This window comes from Ostrea edulis, chromosome 5 (assembly GCF_947568905.1).
Source record: "Ostrea edulis chromosome 5, xbOstEdul1.1, whole genome shotgun sequence".
Classification (NCBI taxonomy): Eukaryota; Metazoa; Mollusca; class Bivalvia; order Ostreida; family Ostreidae; genus Ostrea; species Ostrea edulis.
In genome coordinates, this window is record NC_079168.1 from 29,075,927 (window position 1) to 29,092,132 (window position 16,206).

The 16,206-nt window shown below is 36.0% G+C and overlaps 1 protein-coding gene across 1 annotated transcript; it reads right to left on the reverse strand.

The window, feature by feature from the left end:
- Positions 1-1,859: 1,859 nt before the first annotated feature.
- Positions 1,860-10,573, reverse strand: LOC130054927 (uncharacterized). Its single transcript, XM_056166037.1, has 3 exons — positions 9,712-10,573; positions 9,320-9,472; positions 1,860-2,006 (listed from the first exon to the last, which is right to left on the reverse strand). Exons 1-3 carry the CDS (start codon positions 9,724-9,726, stop codon positions 1,860-1,862), a joined length of 315 nt encoding a protein of 104 aa, XP_056022012.1. The 5' UTR covers positions 9,727-10,573.
- Positions 10,574-16,206: the final 5,633 nt, after the last annotated feature.

The following is a 16,206-nucleotide window of genomic DNA, read 5'->3' on the forward strand; positions in this document are numbered from 1 at the left end:
TTTACTCTTCTTCTTTTTTATAAACTTGTGTTGTTTGTGATAAAAATAATGAGTTTAATGTTTTAAACTTAATAATTGAAGTTTTGATATAATTGAAAGCATTTCCACCAACCCCGCGCTCCCCGTTTTTGGTCTCTTTGTTTCGAACATTCCTCATTTACCGAGGAATCATAGAAAATATAGCAAAATATTTTGATGTTATTTTAATGAAAATTTCAAAATTATATCCATGAGAAATACTAATTATTATTTTAGGTAGGTGTACAGGCCGGGGCAAATCAAGTTCAAGATGTATTACTATTTAATTATTGTCAGTTTTACTGTTTGAAATGTTATACCACACAGGAAACAGACCTTTCATAACTGAGAAGTTTATGAATGACGCAATAGGTTAATATATAATTATGTTATTTATTCTGACAGTGTTGATGATGGTATGGCAATGTATGCTGCTAGATGCTGTTGTTATTTGAAACATTCCGCAAAGAAACAATGGATATATCTGTGTAAAAAAGCGAACGAGTTATATTACCCTCGTTCCTTCTGGGTACATAATTCTATGATATAAAATTATAGTTGAACATTATAATGAAAGGTGAAGATAACGAACAGTGATCAATCTCATAACCCCCTATAACGGATACAAAATAGAGAGTTGGGCAAACACGGACCCCTGGATATACCAAAGGTAGGATCAGGTACATAGGAGGGAGGAGGAAGCATCCCCTGTCAACCGGTCACAATCACAGCGGACCCTATATATTGATCAGGTAAAAGGAGTAATCCGTAGTTAAAATCAGTGTCAAGAATCAATCCTATAAGGAATACAACATTAAGAGTATGGCAAACACGGAATCCCGTCCACCAGAGAATTAAGCGTCTCCGCCGTGATCCCTAGATCTCGATCGGATAAAGAACGGTCTAACAATTGATGTGAAACACGTCAGAATGACAGATGTAATCTAATTAATCTAATCAATTAATTAAGATTGGACGTGTTGTTCCTCTCTTCTAGGTTCGATAACTCTCACATGTATTCCTGTATTGGATTATGTAATCGGAATTACAGGTAGTAATTCAAATGAGATCGTAAAATTTAAGTTCAAATAATTATCTAATTAGAATTCTATTATTTGCAAATTGTATTGATTTATCTAGTTCGTCAATACAACTTATCATTGGGTCAAATGCTGTCTGACGTGTTTCATATCTATTGTTAGGCCGTTCTTGGCACACTGATTTTGACTACGGATAACTCCGTTTACCTGATCAGGATATAGGGCTCACGGCGGATGTGACCGGTCGACAGGGGATGCTTACTCCTCCTAGGCACCTGATCCCACCTCTGGTATATCTAGGGGTTCGTGTATGCCCAACTATCTATTTTATATTGCTTATAGGAGTTGTGAGATTGATCACTGTTCGTTATCTTCGCCTTTCATTATAAGCACATTCGTTTTTACTCGCTTAATGCATGTAAATCTCTGCAGGGGTTAAGATGAATTCTATATTCATAGCGTTCCTGGTTCCACCTATGATATGCCCAAGGGTCTCAAGTTTGCCCAATTCCCTATTTTGTATTCTTTATAAGAATTATGAGATTGATCACTGTTCGTTATCTTCACCTTTCATTCCTGCATAATTTTTTTTTGCAAATTGTAATCGAATCAAATTCATAAACTGCAAAATAATGGAGGTGCCTATCATATTTGATATTAGCGCATGGATCAAATGAAATCATGATTCTAAAAATGAACAAGTGAAAATACAGAATAATTAAATTGATATTAAGACATTAACAATTGGTAACAATTCCTTCATATTGTAAAAAAAACTTCTCTACTCTACTTCTTATACGTTTATTTTAAAGTAAGTAATATTGTGTCATTTTTACGTTTTGCAATTCCATCGATAGTTTCCAATACAGCAGATGTATGTGTATCAGTTGTAGTCAGCTGACCCCACGTGCAATCTAATAGAGAACTCGTCATAGTAATAACAGTGGGCTGCAATGGAAACAGGAAGTCATCATTATAATAACAGTGAGCTACAATGGAAACAGGAAGTCTTCATAGTAATAACAGTGGGCTACAATGGAAGTCGTCATTGTAATAACAGTGGGCTACAATGGAAACAGGAAGTCCTCATAGTAATAAGTGGGCTACAATGGAAACAGAAAGTCGTCATGATAATAACAGTGGGCTACAATGGAAACAGGAAGTGGTCATAATAAGTTGTTATTGTAATAACAGTGGGCTACAATGGGAAACAGGAAGTTGTTATTATAATAACGATGGGCTACAGTGGAAACAGGAAGTCGTCATTGTAGTAGCAATGGAAACAGGACGTCGTCATTGTAATAACAGTGGGCTACAATGGAAACAGGAAGTCATCATAGTAATAAGTGGGCTACAATGGAAACAGAAAGTCGTCATAATAATAACAGTGGGCTACAATGGAAACAGGAAGTCGTCATAATAAGTTGTTATTGTAATAACAGTGGGTTACAATGGAAACAGGAAGTTGTTATTATAATAACAATGGGCTACAGTGGAAACAGGAAGTCGTCATTATAGTAACAGTGGACTACAATGGAAACAGGAAGTCGTCATTGTAATAACAATGAGCTACAGTGGGAACAAGAAGTTGTCATTGTAATAACAATGGGCTACAATGGAAACAGGAAGTCGTCATTGTAATAACAGTGGGCTACAACGGAAGTCGTCATTATAATAACAATGGGCTACAATGGAAACAAGAAGTCATCATTGTAATAACAGTGGGCTACAATAGAAACAGGAAGTCATCATTGTAATGACAGTGGGCTACAATGGAAACAGGAAGTCATCATTGTAATGACAGTGGGCTACAATGGAAACAGGAAGTCATCATTGTAATGACAGTGGGCTACAATGGAAACAGGGATTCATCATTGTAATGACAGTGGGCTACAATGGAAACAGGAAGTCATCATTGTAATGACAGTGGGCTACAATGGAAACAGGAAGTCATCATTGTAATGACAGTGGGCTACAATGGAAACAGCAATTTGTCATTGTATGTATGATATTGGTAGGATTGGTTAACTATATATCGTTAACCGATTGGTGACTGTATTATCAGCCATAATACTATCCATCTCATTGCGATCCAGCCTCACCCTCCAACACCTCCCAAATGCACCAACATAGTGAAGTTGAAGTGTGTTGTAGTAACATACATACGCTCCGTATGGGACGTATGGGTTGTCCCATGGTTTAAAGTTTGAGAGAGAGAGAGAGAGAGAGAGAGAGAGAGAGAGAGAGAGAGAGAGAGAGAAAGAAAGAGAGAGAGAGAGAGAGAGAGAATGGACGTAGATTAGAATAGAAAACTATTAATTTGAATTTTTCACTAATTGAGCATTTTCAATGTCAATTGATTTGAAAGAGTTTCATGGATAATTGTCAAGGTACTTAATGTAAATTGCTAATCATCGAAAGAAAATGATATGTACATTCCCCACATGTTACTTTCCGGCGTTTTGTTTATTATCCACGACGATAATTACAAATTATTTCTCGATTACCGCCGCTTTTGAGATGATGGCCTGAAAGGAGCGAGTAAGACAATTAGCTCGTCGGTATCATGAATGAAAGAGAAAGCGGTGATGATTAAAAGACATTGTTTTCCTGATATTTCGAGGACATTTGAGAACACTATTGATCCCAAACTTGAAATAATTATCTGTAAGGATTATCTGTCTCATTAAATGTTAAGTCAATAGATATAGTGACTGTTAAAGTTTCCCCTGAATATTCCAATATATTATGACATAAATCTCGGTCAATATTGGATATAATCGGTTTTTCATCCTCCTCCAGACTCTCAAGAGGATTACTAAGGTCCCGAAATACCCGAGGTCGTCTTAAAATGCGCCGATTTTGTCTCCGCTGACGTCTGCGTCTGATCATAGCAGCCATTTTTAATGTTTGAGAACGTTCTTAAGTCTGCATTTTTGTAGACTCAAATATTTGAGAATAAAACTGATTTTGAGAATTTTTTTTGTGCTCAACCTTTTTATGACGGCCGCTGAGTCTGAGAATGGGGAAGTTGAGAACATTCTCAGACTTGAGAATATTCTCAGACTTAAGTATGTTTTATGACGGCGGGGCCTAGTCTACTGTGCTGGAGTAGTTTTAATCGGTTTACCATGCATGTGTTAACGTTGCAATAAAAGCAAACCAAAAAAAAAAAAACACCCCAAAAAACCCACAACAACACCAACACCCCCCCCCCCCCAAAACATATAACGTTTCTGGACGCCCTTGTATTTTTCATTTGAAATAAAATCTACAAATAGTTGTAAAAACGGGTATCTTGTGTTTGAATATTCTACATAACAAGATAGAACACACAGGAGATTTTGAGACGATATGACTAAATGAGACGATGTAAATAGATATTTAAATCACTTGTTAATTATCTGAACCTCTCGTCTCCAGGGCTCACTTCCTATTTTAGACACGTCTTCCCTGCTAACTGTGTTAGATGGTGGGGAGGACTTTTTCTTGACATCGTCAGCACGACACAATTACCGAATATAATCAGGGATCAGTATATAGGTCCCTGATATAATGGTATCAGGCACACATTACAGGACAATGCAGAAGCAGAACATGTTTATTGTTAGTAGGACAATGGTATACCGTTTAATATAATACCTTTATTGCATTTCGTGGGATTTATCCAATTATGCATTACTGATTAAAGTTGACAGTTCTAGGGATGCTCTCATTGACCTACATTGGTTACCTATCGATTCTAGTGTATTTAACAGAACTTTTAACGAAACAGGTACCAAATAAAAAGTTGCGGTCCGCTCAATCTTCTGAGAGTTGATACATTGTTCCTTTTAACAGGCGTAAAACTCAGTGATAGAAGTTTCGGAACCATTGGTCCGAGACTGTGGAACAGTTTAGACAGTCCAAATCTTTACATACTTTTAAAGCCAAATTGAAAACACATTTGTTTAGACAGTTTTAATGTACATGTTTTTAGTTTAGTATATGTAGAGTGTGTTTGCATGTATATGATGTATTGTTTATTCTTTAAAGCTTTTTATATTATACATGTACAACGCCATTGAATACTTTGTGTAAAATTAGCCGTTGAATCAAATAAAAACAGTTTCAGTTTTTTACTGGTTACCAGAATATCACAAAATTCGGTAATATTAGAAATGAAATCTTACACGGTGAGCCAATACAGGATCAGATACGGTATGAACCATTTGATGCCGCCCTGATTATCTTGAAACATGAACATGAAATTTTATGCTTTTTCTATTTTAGTACTAGTATATCAATGAATAAACAAGATGCCTATTGGCCATATCGCTAATATGAGTGACCTTGGCCCTGCTGTTTTCGCTAATATGAGTGACCTTGACCCTGCTGTTTTTCAGTTGTTGAATTTTCAATATCATTTCAAATCTTTACTCCCAAACGCTTATAGCCCCATATTGTGGCATCAAAAAACACAAGATAGCCGTGATATAAGGGTAAATGGTCAACGATCATGGTACGAAATGCTAGGTCTTGTCATAAGGAATCTATATACAAAATATGAAAGCCTATCTTTAAACAATTATGAAGATATTGCCAAGATTAAGTTTTCTTAAAAGCAAGCCAATTCGAAGTTAGAAGGTCAAAAATGTTGATACCAAAAAGAAAGGTTTTGTCACAAGAAATGTATATATCAAACATTAAAGAAAACTCTCTATTTAAAAGTTATGATCATTGTAAAGATATTTTTGGCTAAAAGTTTGAAATTTGGGTCGATGTCACAAAGTCATATATCATGGTGTGAAATGTAAGGTCTTGTCATATGAAATCTATATAGAAAATATGAAAGCCCTATCTTCGATACTTCGGAGATATTGTCAAGGTTACGTTCCTTCAAACTTTCAGGTCAACGTCACAGGGTGAAAACTTTGACACCAAAACAAAGGTCTTTTCACAAGAAATGCATATGTAATGGTTAGATAATGAACAGTGATCAATCTCATAACTCCTATAAAGAATACAAAATTAAGCAGACGGAGTAATCTGAAGTCAAATTCAGTGTGTAAAGAACGGCTTAACAAATGGTATGAAACACGTCAGACAGCATTTGACCCAATGACAGGTTGTATTGACAATCTAGACCGTTATAACGCATATACGATTTGCAAAATGCTGACTTTAAACGAGATTATTGAATCCCCTGTAACATCAATTTATTTGTCATTAGCCTGCCTTTTGTGTTTGGTAATCAGATCTTCCAACAATTTGTTGTCAATCCCATGGACAAGAATCGTATTTCGCTATTAGCTGACCTGTTTTTATATTCTTACGAGGCAGAATTTATTAAAAAGCTCCTAGAAAAGAGGAAAACATCTCTTACTGCGACCTTCAACTCGACATTTTAATAGACAGTCGAAGTAAAAGACACCATAGCGTCTTCCACATCTGCTTCATACTTGGATATTTTATTGGACATGTATGTTAACGGCAAACTAATAACTCAATTTTATGACAAACGGGATATCCCGGCTTCAAAGTTCCACCGTCAACGTCCCTTAATTATGTAGTATTATTCCATTATAACTTGCATATGGTTATTATGTCTCTCAACTGATTCAATATGCAACAGCATATTCTGTGTTGATAAAGTTTTAAATTGGGACAGGCTACTGGCGAACAAGTTGATACTACAGGGGGTATCAACAATATCTCTTAAAGTCAGCATTTTGCAAATTTTAAGTTCTTTATGACCTGTCATGGTGTCAAATGTTGTCCAACGTGTTGCATATTAACAATTGTTATGCCGTTCTTTACACACTGAATTTGACTACGGATTACCCTGTTTACCTGATCATGATATAGGGCTCACGGCGGGTGTGATGGGTCGACAAGGGGGTGTTTACTCCTCCTAAGCACCTGATCCCACCTGTCCAGGGATCCGTTTTTGCCTAACTCGTAATTTTGTATTCTTTATCGTAGTTATTGAGATTGATCACTGTTCGTTATCTTCACCTTTTATTTTTCTTTTAATTGACTATATTGTGCATTATTAATCTTCAAAATACACTATACATGAAATGAATCGCATGCATTTACCCATGTTAATTAGAAAGCTGTTGCTGAGCGCTATGACATCGGAACAATAATGACAAAGTTTACACCCAGCGGATAGTTTAGAACGAATATATGTTAGGGGGTTAAAATGGTCTAGAATCAAGTTCACGAGATATTCTTTGTCAAATGTCAGGTGGATTTTATCTTTAGAATATTTCAAGAGGATACAATAACTGTTCAATGAAGAACACGTTTACTGCAGTGTGTACAACACACACACAGTGGCACATTAAAATCATGTAGTCAGAGCTCACTACACAATGCATATATATTGGGACAAACATTTCTCTTGAGATAATCTTTGTCTTAACACAATGCATACGAGGGCTGTTCGATATGTAATGTGTATTGTACCACAGCGCGATAACGCTTTGCATGATTTTGTGGATGATGATACTCTTGAATAGCTCTATTGAATTCCTTTCCAACGGTATAAACACGAGCCTTCAGCTCCACATAGTTTTAAACTTATAGTCATTTCAATAGAGCCAGTCATTGACCACTGATGTAAAAATGGTTGGAAAACGGGTTGAGAATATTGAAGAAATTAGAGCTTATATAAAAGTTCGCACAAAACTCGATTATTCGTAATACAGATGTTTACTAAATTGGAGAGGTTTATGGGTCTGATAAGGTATCTTATAAGACAGTCCGTAAGTAGAGAAAGGAATTTCTGACTGGCACAGAGTCTGTCAAAGATGCAGCAAAATCTGGCCGATCTGTGACTGTATCAGGCAAGGCAAATGTCTCAAAAGTCAGGGAAATAATTGAACGTGATGGCAGATACAAAATTTGTGATATTGCCAAAGCTGTTGGCATATCTCTATCGCGGGTGCATTTCATTTTGAAGCGTATTTTGAAAGTTCGAAAGATTTCTGCCAGATGGATACCGCATATATTGACAGATGACCAAAAACGGGTACGAGTACAAACCGCTAAGCAATTGTTCAAAATGTTTTTCAAATTCAATTTAAGACAATTTGCAAACATTGTTACTGGTGATGAAACATGGGTTCACTATTTCGAACCAGTAAGAAAACTTGGAAACAAAATATGGATAATTAAACACGGTAGAAGGCCTGTAGTTACCAAAAGATCCATAAGCACAAAGAAGGTTCTTTATTGCATATTCTTCTCATGAAAATCACACGGCCTTTCACCTCTGGTCGGCGCGGGTTCGAATTCCGCTCGCGCCGGGAAGTGAGAAAGTTTCCCAGTTTACTTTGGGAAGGTAGGTGGTTTCTTCCCAGTTACATTGTATCTGGATTCTCTCTTCCACCAATAAAAACTGGGCGCCACCAGATTACTGAAAATTTTTTAAGTGTGGCAGAAAACGGCAAAACAATCTTCTCATGAAAAGTGAAGATAACGAACAGTGATCAATCTCATAATTCCTATAAGCAATACAAAATAGATAGTTGGGCATACACGGACTCCTGGACTCATGTGATGGTATAGCCGTACAGATCCCGGTGCCGAAGGGCAAAAGTGTTACATGTCGGTATAACCGAGATGTTATACTAAAAAAGCTCAAGAAATATTATCATAAACGACGCCCCGTGTCTGGATTTAGGCATGTTCGTCTACTTCATGATAATGCTTCATCACATACATCTGAGCTTGTGAAGCAATTTTTGAAGTCGAAGAAGGTTACCGTTTTGCCACACCCACCATACTCTCCAGATCTAGCCCTATGTGACTTGTGAAGCAATTTTTGAAGTCGAAGAAGGTTACCGTCTTGCCACACCCACCATACTCTCCAGATCTAGCCCTATGTGACTTTTTCCTTTTTCAAAAACTTAAAAAGTTCCTATCTGGTCGTCGTTACAAGTCCCGACAAGCCCTTGGCTCAGCCATCAGTCAGTGCCTCAGAGGTCTACCTAAATCAGCGTACCGTGACGCATTTCAGAAATAGATTCAGGGATTGAAATTATGTATTTCAAACCGCGGCGAATACTTTGAAGGGAAGTAATGTTCATTTCACTATTGGAGTCGAATGCTTTTGAGATATCGTACAATACACATTACATATCGAACAGCCTGCGTATATACACAAATCGCTATCATGAAAACTTAAAATTGGTGTAAAGTGACCCAGTATAAAAAGGTTAAGATTGTCCAACAATGAAGAAAATATTTGAAAGTTAAGATATTATACGTACCACCATATCAAATGTTAAGTACTTCTTGTGTCTGGTCAGCGATTCTAATGTCCCGAATAAAGTGTGGATATGAGACATGGAAAATCGATTTTTGAATGCAGAACAATTCAGTTGTATTTCCGTATTGAGGCTATCTATGAAATCTCTCACTATCTGAAAGTTAATCAAAATAAAGCCATCATTATCCAGTGATATACCAGTATAAAATGAAAGACATCTCCATACATCTACAATGCTGAATGAAAGCAGGAGTGGTACCAAGTGTAGTCATTCCATCCAAAATTCACTTTTCTGCATTTTTTGTCATACACGATTTTCGATAAAAATGCCTAATGGTTAGAATAAACTGTATTTCTGATACTCAATGTCAGTAATAGTTTGTACTTAAGTACCTTTTCATACTCCATCTCAATAACAGGTCTGATGTATTCCTCCGCCGTGTACACCTCTGTAACGCTTGTTACTACTCCTTGGAGGACCTCGTCTTCAGTGGTGAAACTACGACTCTAAAGTGTTTTCCAGAAATTAGACATATAAGAAAAAGAAACCTTTCCTCAGAGGGGAAAAGTTTGAGATCACATTCCAAGACAACCAACATCGTTAATATGTCATTTACTTGGGAAACATAATTTTTGGGGGGCGATTTAGTATTGTTGACATATCAATTTAATGACTACACGTGGAGCAAATTTACCTCTTTTGTCCGTAATGAGAATGTAATTTTTTTTAGTTTTGCTTTCAAGTACAGATAATGAACTAACGTTAAAAAATAGTACATGGTGTTTAAGTGTCTGAATCAACAGAAAATCCGTGACGGCATTGTGGGTATTACACGACATTGTGGGTATTACGATTTAAATGTTGTAGATGTCAGAAAGGTGAATTTAACGAACAGTGATCAATCTCATAACTCCCTATAAGCAATACAAAATAAAATGCCTTCACAAAGACTACATCTACTTAACTCCATGTAACTAGCAATAGCAAACTTTCCTTCATATTATTTGAAACAATGCACTTACATTCGGAAACTCTCTGATCATTGATGCTATTGCACTAATGTATAATGCAGCCTTAATGTCGTTACCGCCAACAAGCACGTCCTTCAAAGTCTTCCGGGCTTCCTCTAGAAGCGCCGTTACTTTAAAGTGTTCGCTTGAATTCGTTGGGTAATATCGACTAAGAGGCGTTACCTTCAACAACAAATGTAACATAATCATATGATAATGTAAAAAAAAAAAAAAAAAAAAAAAGAAAGAAAGAAAAAAAAGAAGAATATTTTTCCAGAGCTGATGGAATAGTGTATTGAATACGGTAAATTGTTTTAACTATATGTTACTCATTTTGTTCTATCATCAGCGTCATGTTTTACTGTGTTTTATGCTATGGTGACGGTACATGTATTTCAGACATATTTTGGAGAATATTTATCCTCTTTAGTAGATTACTTTACAGATTGGACATTCCAGGATACTTACGCTAAAAGTCTGAGATTCAAACAAGGCGTAGTCACCCCAGTAATCGAATACCTTCACCTCTACTGTCACCGTGAAGTTAAATGACGGGTCTCCAGTCTGTACTGGTAATCCAGTCACATTCTGTTCACCTGAAAAGTGTACATAGACATAAATCCCACGAAATGGAAAATACGGTAACCCCCGAAAACAGAAGAAGTGGGATCAGGTGCCTAAGAGAAAGGTGAAAATAACGAACAGTGATCAATCTCCTAACTCCCATAAAGAATACAAATTAGAGAGTTGTGCAAACACGGACCCCTGGATACACCAGAGGTGGGGTCAGGTGTCTAGGAGGATAATCAGGTAAACGGAGTTATCCGTCGTCAAAACCGGTGTACCAAGAACGGTTTCACAATCGGTTCATCGTTCAATGAAATATCCAAATATGAAGGACATATGAAATACTGTGGTGTCCTTTATTTCGAGTTCACTGTGATATATCAAATCGACATATGAATGAAAACGAGTATTGTTAATAGATAAAATACCATGGATTTATCTAAAGTTGAGTTGAAGACCACAGGAAGATAAATATTCTCTTGTAGAATTAATTCTCCTTAGAAGAATTCCTGAACCCAGTTGCAGTTAACTTGCCATTAACTTGAACATTTATATAGCATTAACTTGAAGTTAACTGTCAGTTAAATTTAACTAACTTTTGTGCAACTGGACCCAAATCAGCTAATAAAGGATTATAATGGTGTGTCCATAGAAATTCTATCATTTCTTCTTGCATACAAAACACAGAAAACATTTAATATCAGTTTTCATTATCACATACTAGAACATGTTCTGTAATTATAACCTTCTATATCAGAAATATTGACATCACACTATGGATGAAAAAGGTGAAGATCACTACCAGGATCAATCTCATCAATCCTATGAAGATTACAAAATTGAGAGAAGGACAAAGTCGGACCCCTCAAAACACCGAAGATGAATCAAGTACTTAGGAGTAAGTATTCCCTGTTGACCGGCCATATCCGCCGTGAGCCCTCTATCTTAATCTAGTAAACTGATAAATACTTAGTCAAAATAAGTATGTAACAAACAGCCTAACATTTGTTAAGAAACAAAGTGTTCTACCAAATGTATAAAGTTTACTTTTCGATCTCCCTTATTTTTATTTTATCATTAATGCTTTATATTTGCTTATGCAGCCCCTGACTGACAACGTTGACGTCTCCATATGAGTGAAAAATTCACGTGAGAGAGTTAAACAATATAAAGCATTTTATTGTTAATGTTTTATACTCTCACTGAAATAGGCCAGCAAGTAATCCATGATTAGAAATGTGTTGAATCTTATCGTATATATAAACAGTTGAGAATATTAATTCATTCTTTGGATTTATTTTCATTATAATGTTTTTTTGGTTTGATTCAAATACATAAAATTAAAGTTATTTGAAGTCAGGTACTTACTGTCTCGGTATAGACGATTGATAATTAAAGTCAGGTACTTACTGCATCGGTATAGACGATTGATATTTGAAGTCAGGTACTTACTGCCTCGGTATAGACGATTGGTAATTTTCTCTGTTTTGTTGTTGTACTCTCGGGATGTTACGGCATCAAATTGATAGATAAATGGCAGGTCGTTTCGACCATTGGAAACCCAGTCGTGGCAGTGGACACTTACTTCCAGCAAATCTGAAATTTAGGAGTAGAAATAGGTACTAGTCTGTAGGAGGAGTAGAAATAGGTACTAGTCTGTGGGAGGAATAGAAATAAGTACTAGGATGTGGAAGGAGTAGAAATAGGTACTAGTCTGTGGGAGGAATAGAAATAAGTACTAGGATGTTGAAGGAGTAGAAATAGGTACTACTGCATTTATGTACTGTCTCCTCGTACTGTTAAAGTTTCTATTTTGCAGGATAAATCTGAAAACATAGTCAGTTATTTCAAAACTAAAATGAAATTTTGAGATTGCAGAAAAACAGTTGAGAATTTCAGAAGCTATGATTACACTACACTACCTTAAGAAATAAGTGTAATATTTTTTTCAAATGTTGAATTATTCTAACATCATCTTTAGAATCTTACCTTTGTCATATATCACCTTGCAGACACCGCCCTCTGGTGGCTTGTTTGTAGAAAGTAGCAGTGGTAAAGATTCCCTTTCACCGTTACTGCTTTTCACACTCACTACCATAGCGAACATCTCGTCAGGCAATAAAAAGTTGGGTGGTAGTACCAAGGTCTTCCTTGTGTCTGACCAAGTTAGAAAATATCAATTTTAAACTTTTGACAGAGGGGCCACTGTAACTAACATTTAAGATAATGAATCCTAATTATACAAAGGATTTGAGCTTAACCTACAGGATTTGTATTTGAAACACAATTTGAAGCTTTGTTTGCCAAGAAACAGTCATCTCGACTTCGCAAATACTTTCAGCGTGATGTAGCATAAATGAGCCTTGTTTTTGTAATCTTTGGCAATTTAACTATCTAATACAGATTCAATATTTCATAAAAGAGAGGGAAGGGGTGTTAGGAGAGGAGAATCCAGAATATGTTACCATTGATTTGTCTTATTTCATTAGTAAAATCTTTTCCATCGAATTTGTATATCTTCCACACGTGGATAGTATCAGATACTAATGAGTCTTCATCAACGGCTACCACTGCAAGCCGTGAGGTCAAGGTCATTTTGGACATACAGTTGTATAAACATCTGAAACAAGCAGTGCAATTTTTTTTATCTATCGTAGTATCGTTTAAAATTTTAATTTTCCTTCATACAATATCAGTATGTGGACATGGATTATATCGTACAATATACCTTGTTCACGTTGACCATCAACACGTTTCAAATAATCATTACATTTACAATGCAAATAATTATAACAACATAGACTCTTACATTTGACTCACATCACTCAATCAATATGGCATCGTTACATGCAATAATACCATATTCATTTTAATCGCAATTTAAAGTCAGCATTTCGCAAATTCTATGGTTGTTGTAATGATCTAGATTGTCAATACAAGCTATCATTGGGTCAAATGCTGTCTGACATGTTTCATATCAATTGTTAGGTCTTTCTTTACACACTGTTTTTGACTACGGATTACTCCGTTTACCTAATCTAGATATAGGGCTCGCTGAACGTGTGACTGGTGGACAGGGGATGCTTTCTCCTCCTAGGCACCTGATCCCACCTCTAGTATATCTAGGGGTCCGTGTATTTTGTATTCCTTACGTCAGTTATGAGATTGATCACTGTTTGTTATCTTCACCTTTACGTGCATATTCAAGGGGTGTCTTTGTTGCCATGATTTTGAACAATTACTGTCAGATATACACAGTACAGTCCTCAACATTCACATTTTGACACTGTGTGTCTAAGTTCTGTTATAATTGATACAACTTATATTTATATATCTATCTAAGATATAAACATCAGAGAGGAAGAACCTCGGAGTAAAGAAAACATAAAAATGAAATATACATTCTGTTTTCATATGTATCATAATCTAAACATAACATACCATTTGTGTGTAAATATTTCTAATCACGCACACTCATGTGCGCGCGTGATTGAATAAAGAAACAATTCTGTCGCAGACATGCAATCAAGATGTATGGCCTACTGAAAGTTTATCAACTGGATCAGACAAGGACACCCTATTGGGGGAAAACCAGAGTAGTTTTATCTTCTAGGCTTTTCCTGATGAACACTGCAATTCCGAATGTGTTCATGAAAACTCAAACTCTGATACAGATCTTGGATAGGTATTTTATTTCAGTGTAAACAAATAATATTATTGTAAATTGCATCTCCAAAATTTATCTGTGGTCCATATAGACGTGAACGGCAAACTGACAACTCAACTGTATGACAAACGGGATGATTTCAGCTTCTCCATCGTCAACTTCCCACATTTATGTAGCAATATTCCATTATCACCTGCATATGGTGTTTATATATCTCAACTGATTCGATATGCAAGAGCTTGTTCTGGGTATAGTCAGTTTTTAATAAAGGATAAAACATTCTTTTTGAAAAATTTATCGATGTGTAAACTCTGGACATTTTACTCACAAACTGAATAAAAGTGCGAAGCACTTTTATGTTAAGTTTGTGAGTAAAATGTCCAGAGTTTACACATCGATAAATTCTTCAAAAAGAATGTTTGATTCTTATAATTCCAATTCGTTCCGTGCATTATCAACTTCAATAATTTGAATACTTTCCCCGCACTATGTTTTTTTTTTTTCAAGCGCGTATGTATACATAGCGTTTTTGGATTTATTGATGTGTAAATTCTTGTTTAGACTTATTTTTGTCCAATCAAAACAATTGTAATAAATAACATTGGAATTATATCGAGGTAAGCTACTGACAAACAAGTTGATGGTACAGGGATTTCAACAGTCTCGATTGAAGTCAGCATTTCGCAATTTCTATGGTCGTTATAACGATCTAGTTCGTCAATACAACCTCGCATTTGGTCAAATGCTGTCTGACGTGTTTCATACCGATTGTTAAGCCGTTCTTGGCACACTGGTTTTGACTGCGGATAACTCCGTTTACCTGATCGGGATATGGGGCTCACGGCGGGTGTGACCGGTCGACAGGAGATGCTTACTCCTCCTAGGCACCTGATCCCACCTCTGGTGTGTCCAGGGGTCCGTGTTTGCCCAACTATCTACTTTGTATTGCTTGTAGGAGTTATGAGATTGATCACTGTTCGTTATCTTCACCTTGCATTCATAAATTATTGTCAATGTACAAGTATAAAGTTTATGACAATATTGCAGGATTGTTTATGCCACAGTCACCTTAATTATCTCCAAATATTTTGAAATCTAATAAGATTAATCGATTTTGAATATTTAGTAAGTTCAGAAGTTAGAGGAAATATTTTGTGGGAGTGTTTCCTTCGTTTTATTGATTCATTGTTATTAGATTTTATTTCAATCTTTTAGCTCCAAAACCTCATCAATCAATTCCAATATATAATCCATAATCAATGACCCAGTGACCAAAAGCAATGTGTCTCATTTACATCAGAGCAGAGATGCATACTGAGAAATATTGGATGACCTCGGTAAACCTTCAGTTATAATGTTTAATTGATGAAATTTCATAAGAGAAATAATATTGGCGAAACGGAAATTGCCGAAGTTTGGTGCTTCAATAGTTTTGAACAAATTGACTAGGATGCGGGCAACATATGATTTGTTGGACGCGAAGTGAATAAGTGAATACATTGCCTACGGCCTCAGGCAGCATGTTCACCTTCAGGTCCAACAAATCATATGTTGCCCTCAAACCTACTTTATAACTGATAACTGTTCAAATGGGACATTAAACAACAAACATGTATGAATTAAATCTACCTTATTTCTGGTCG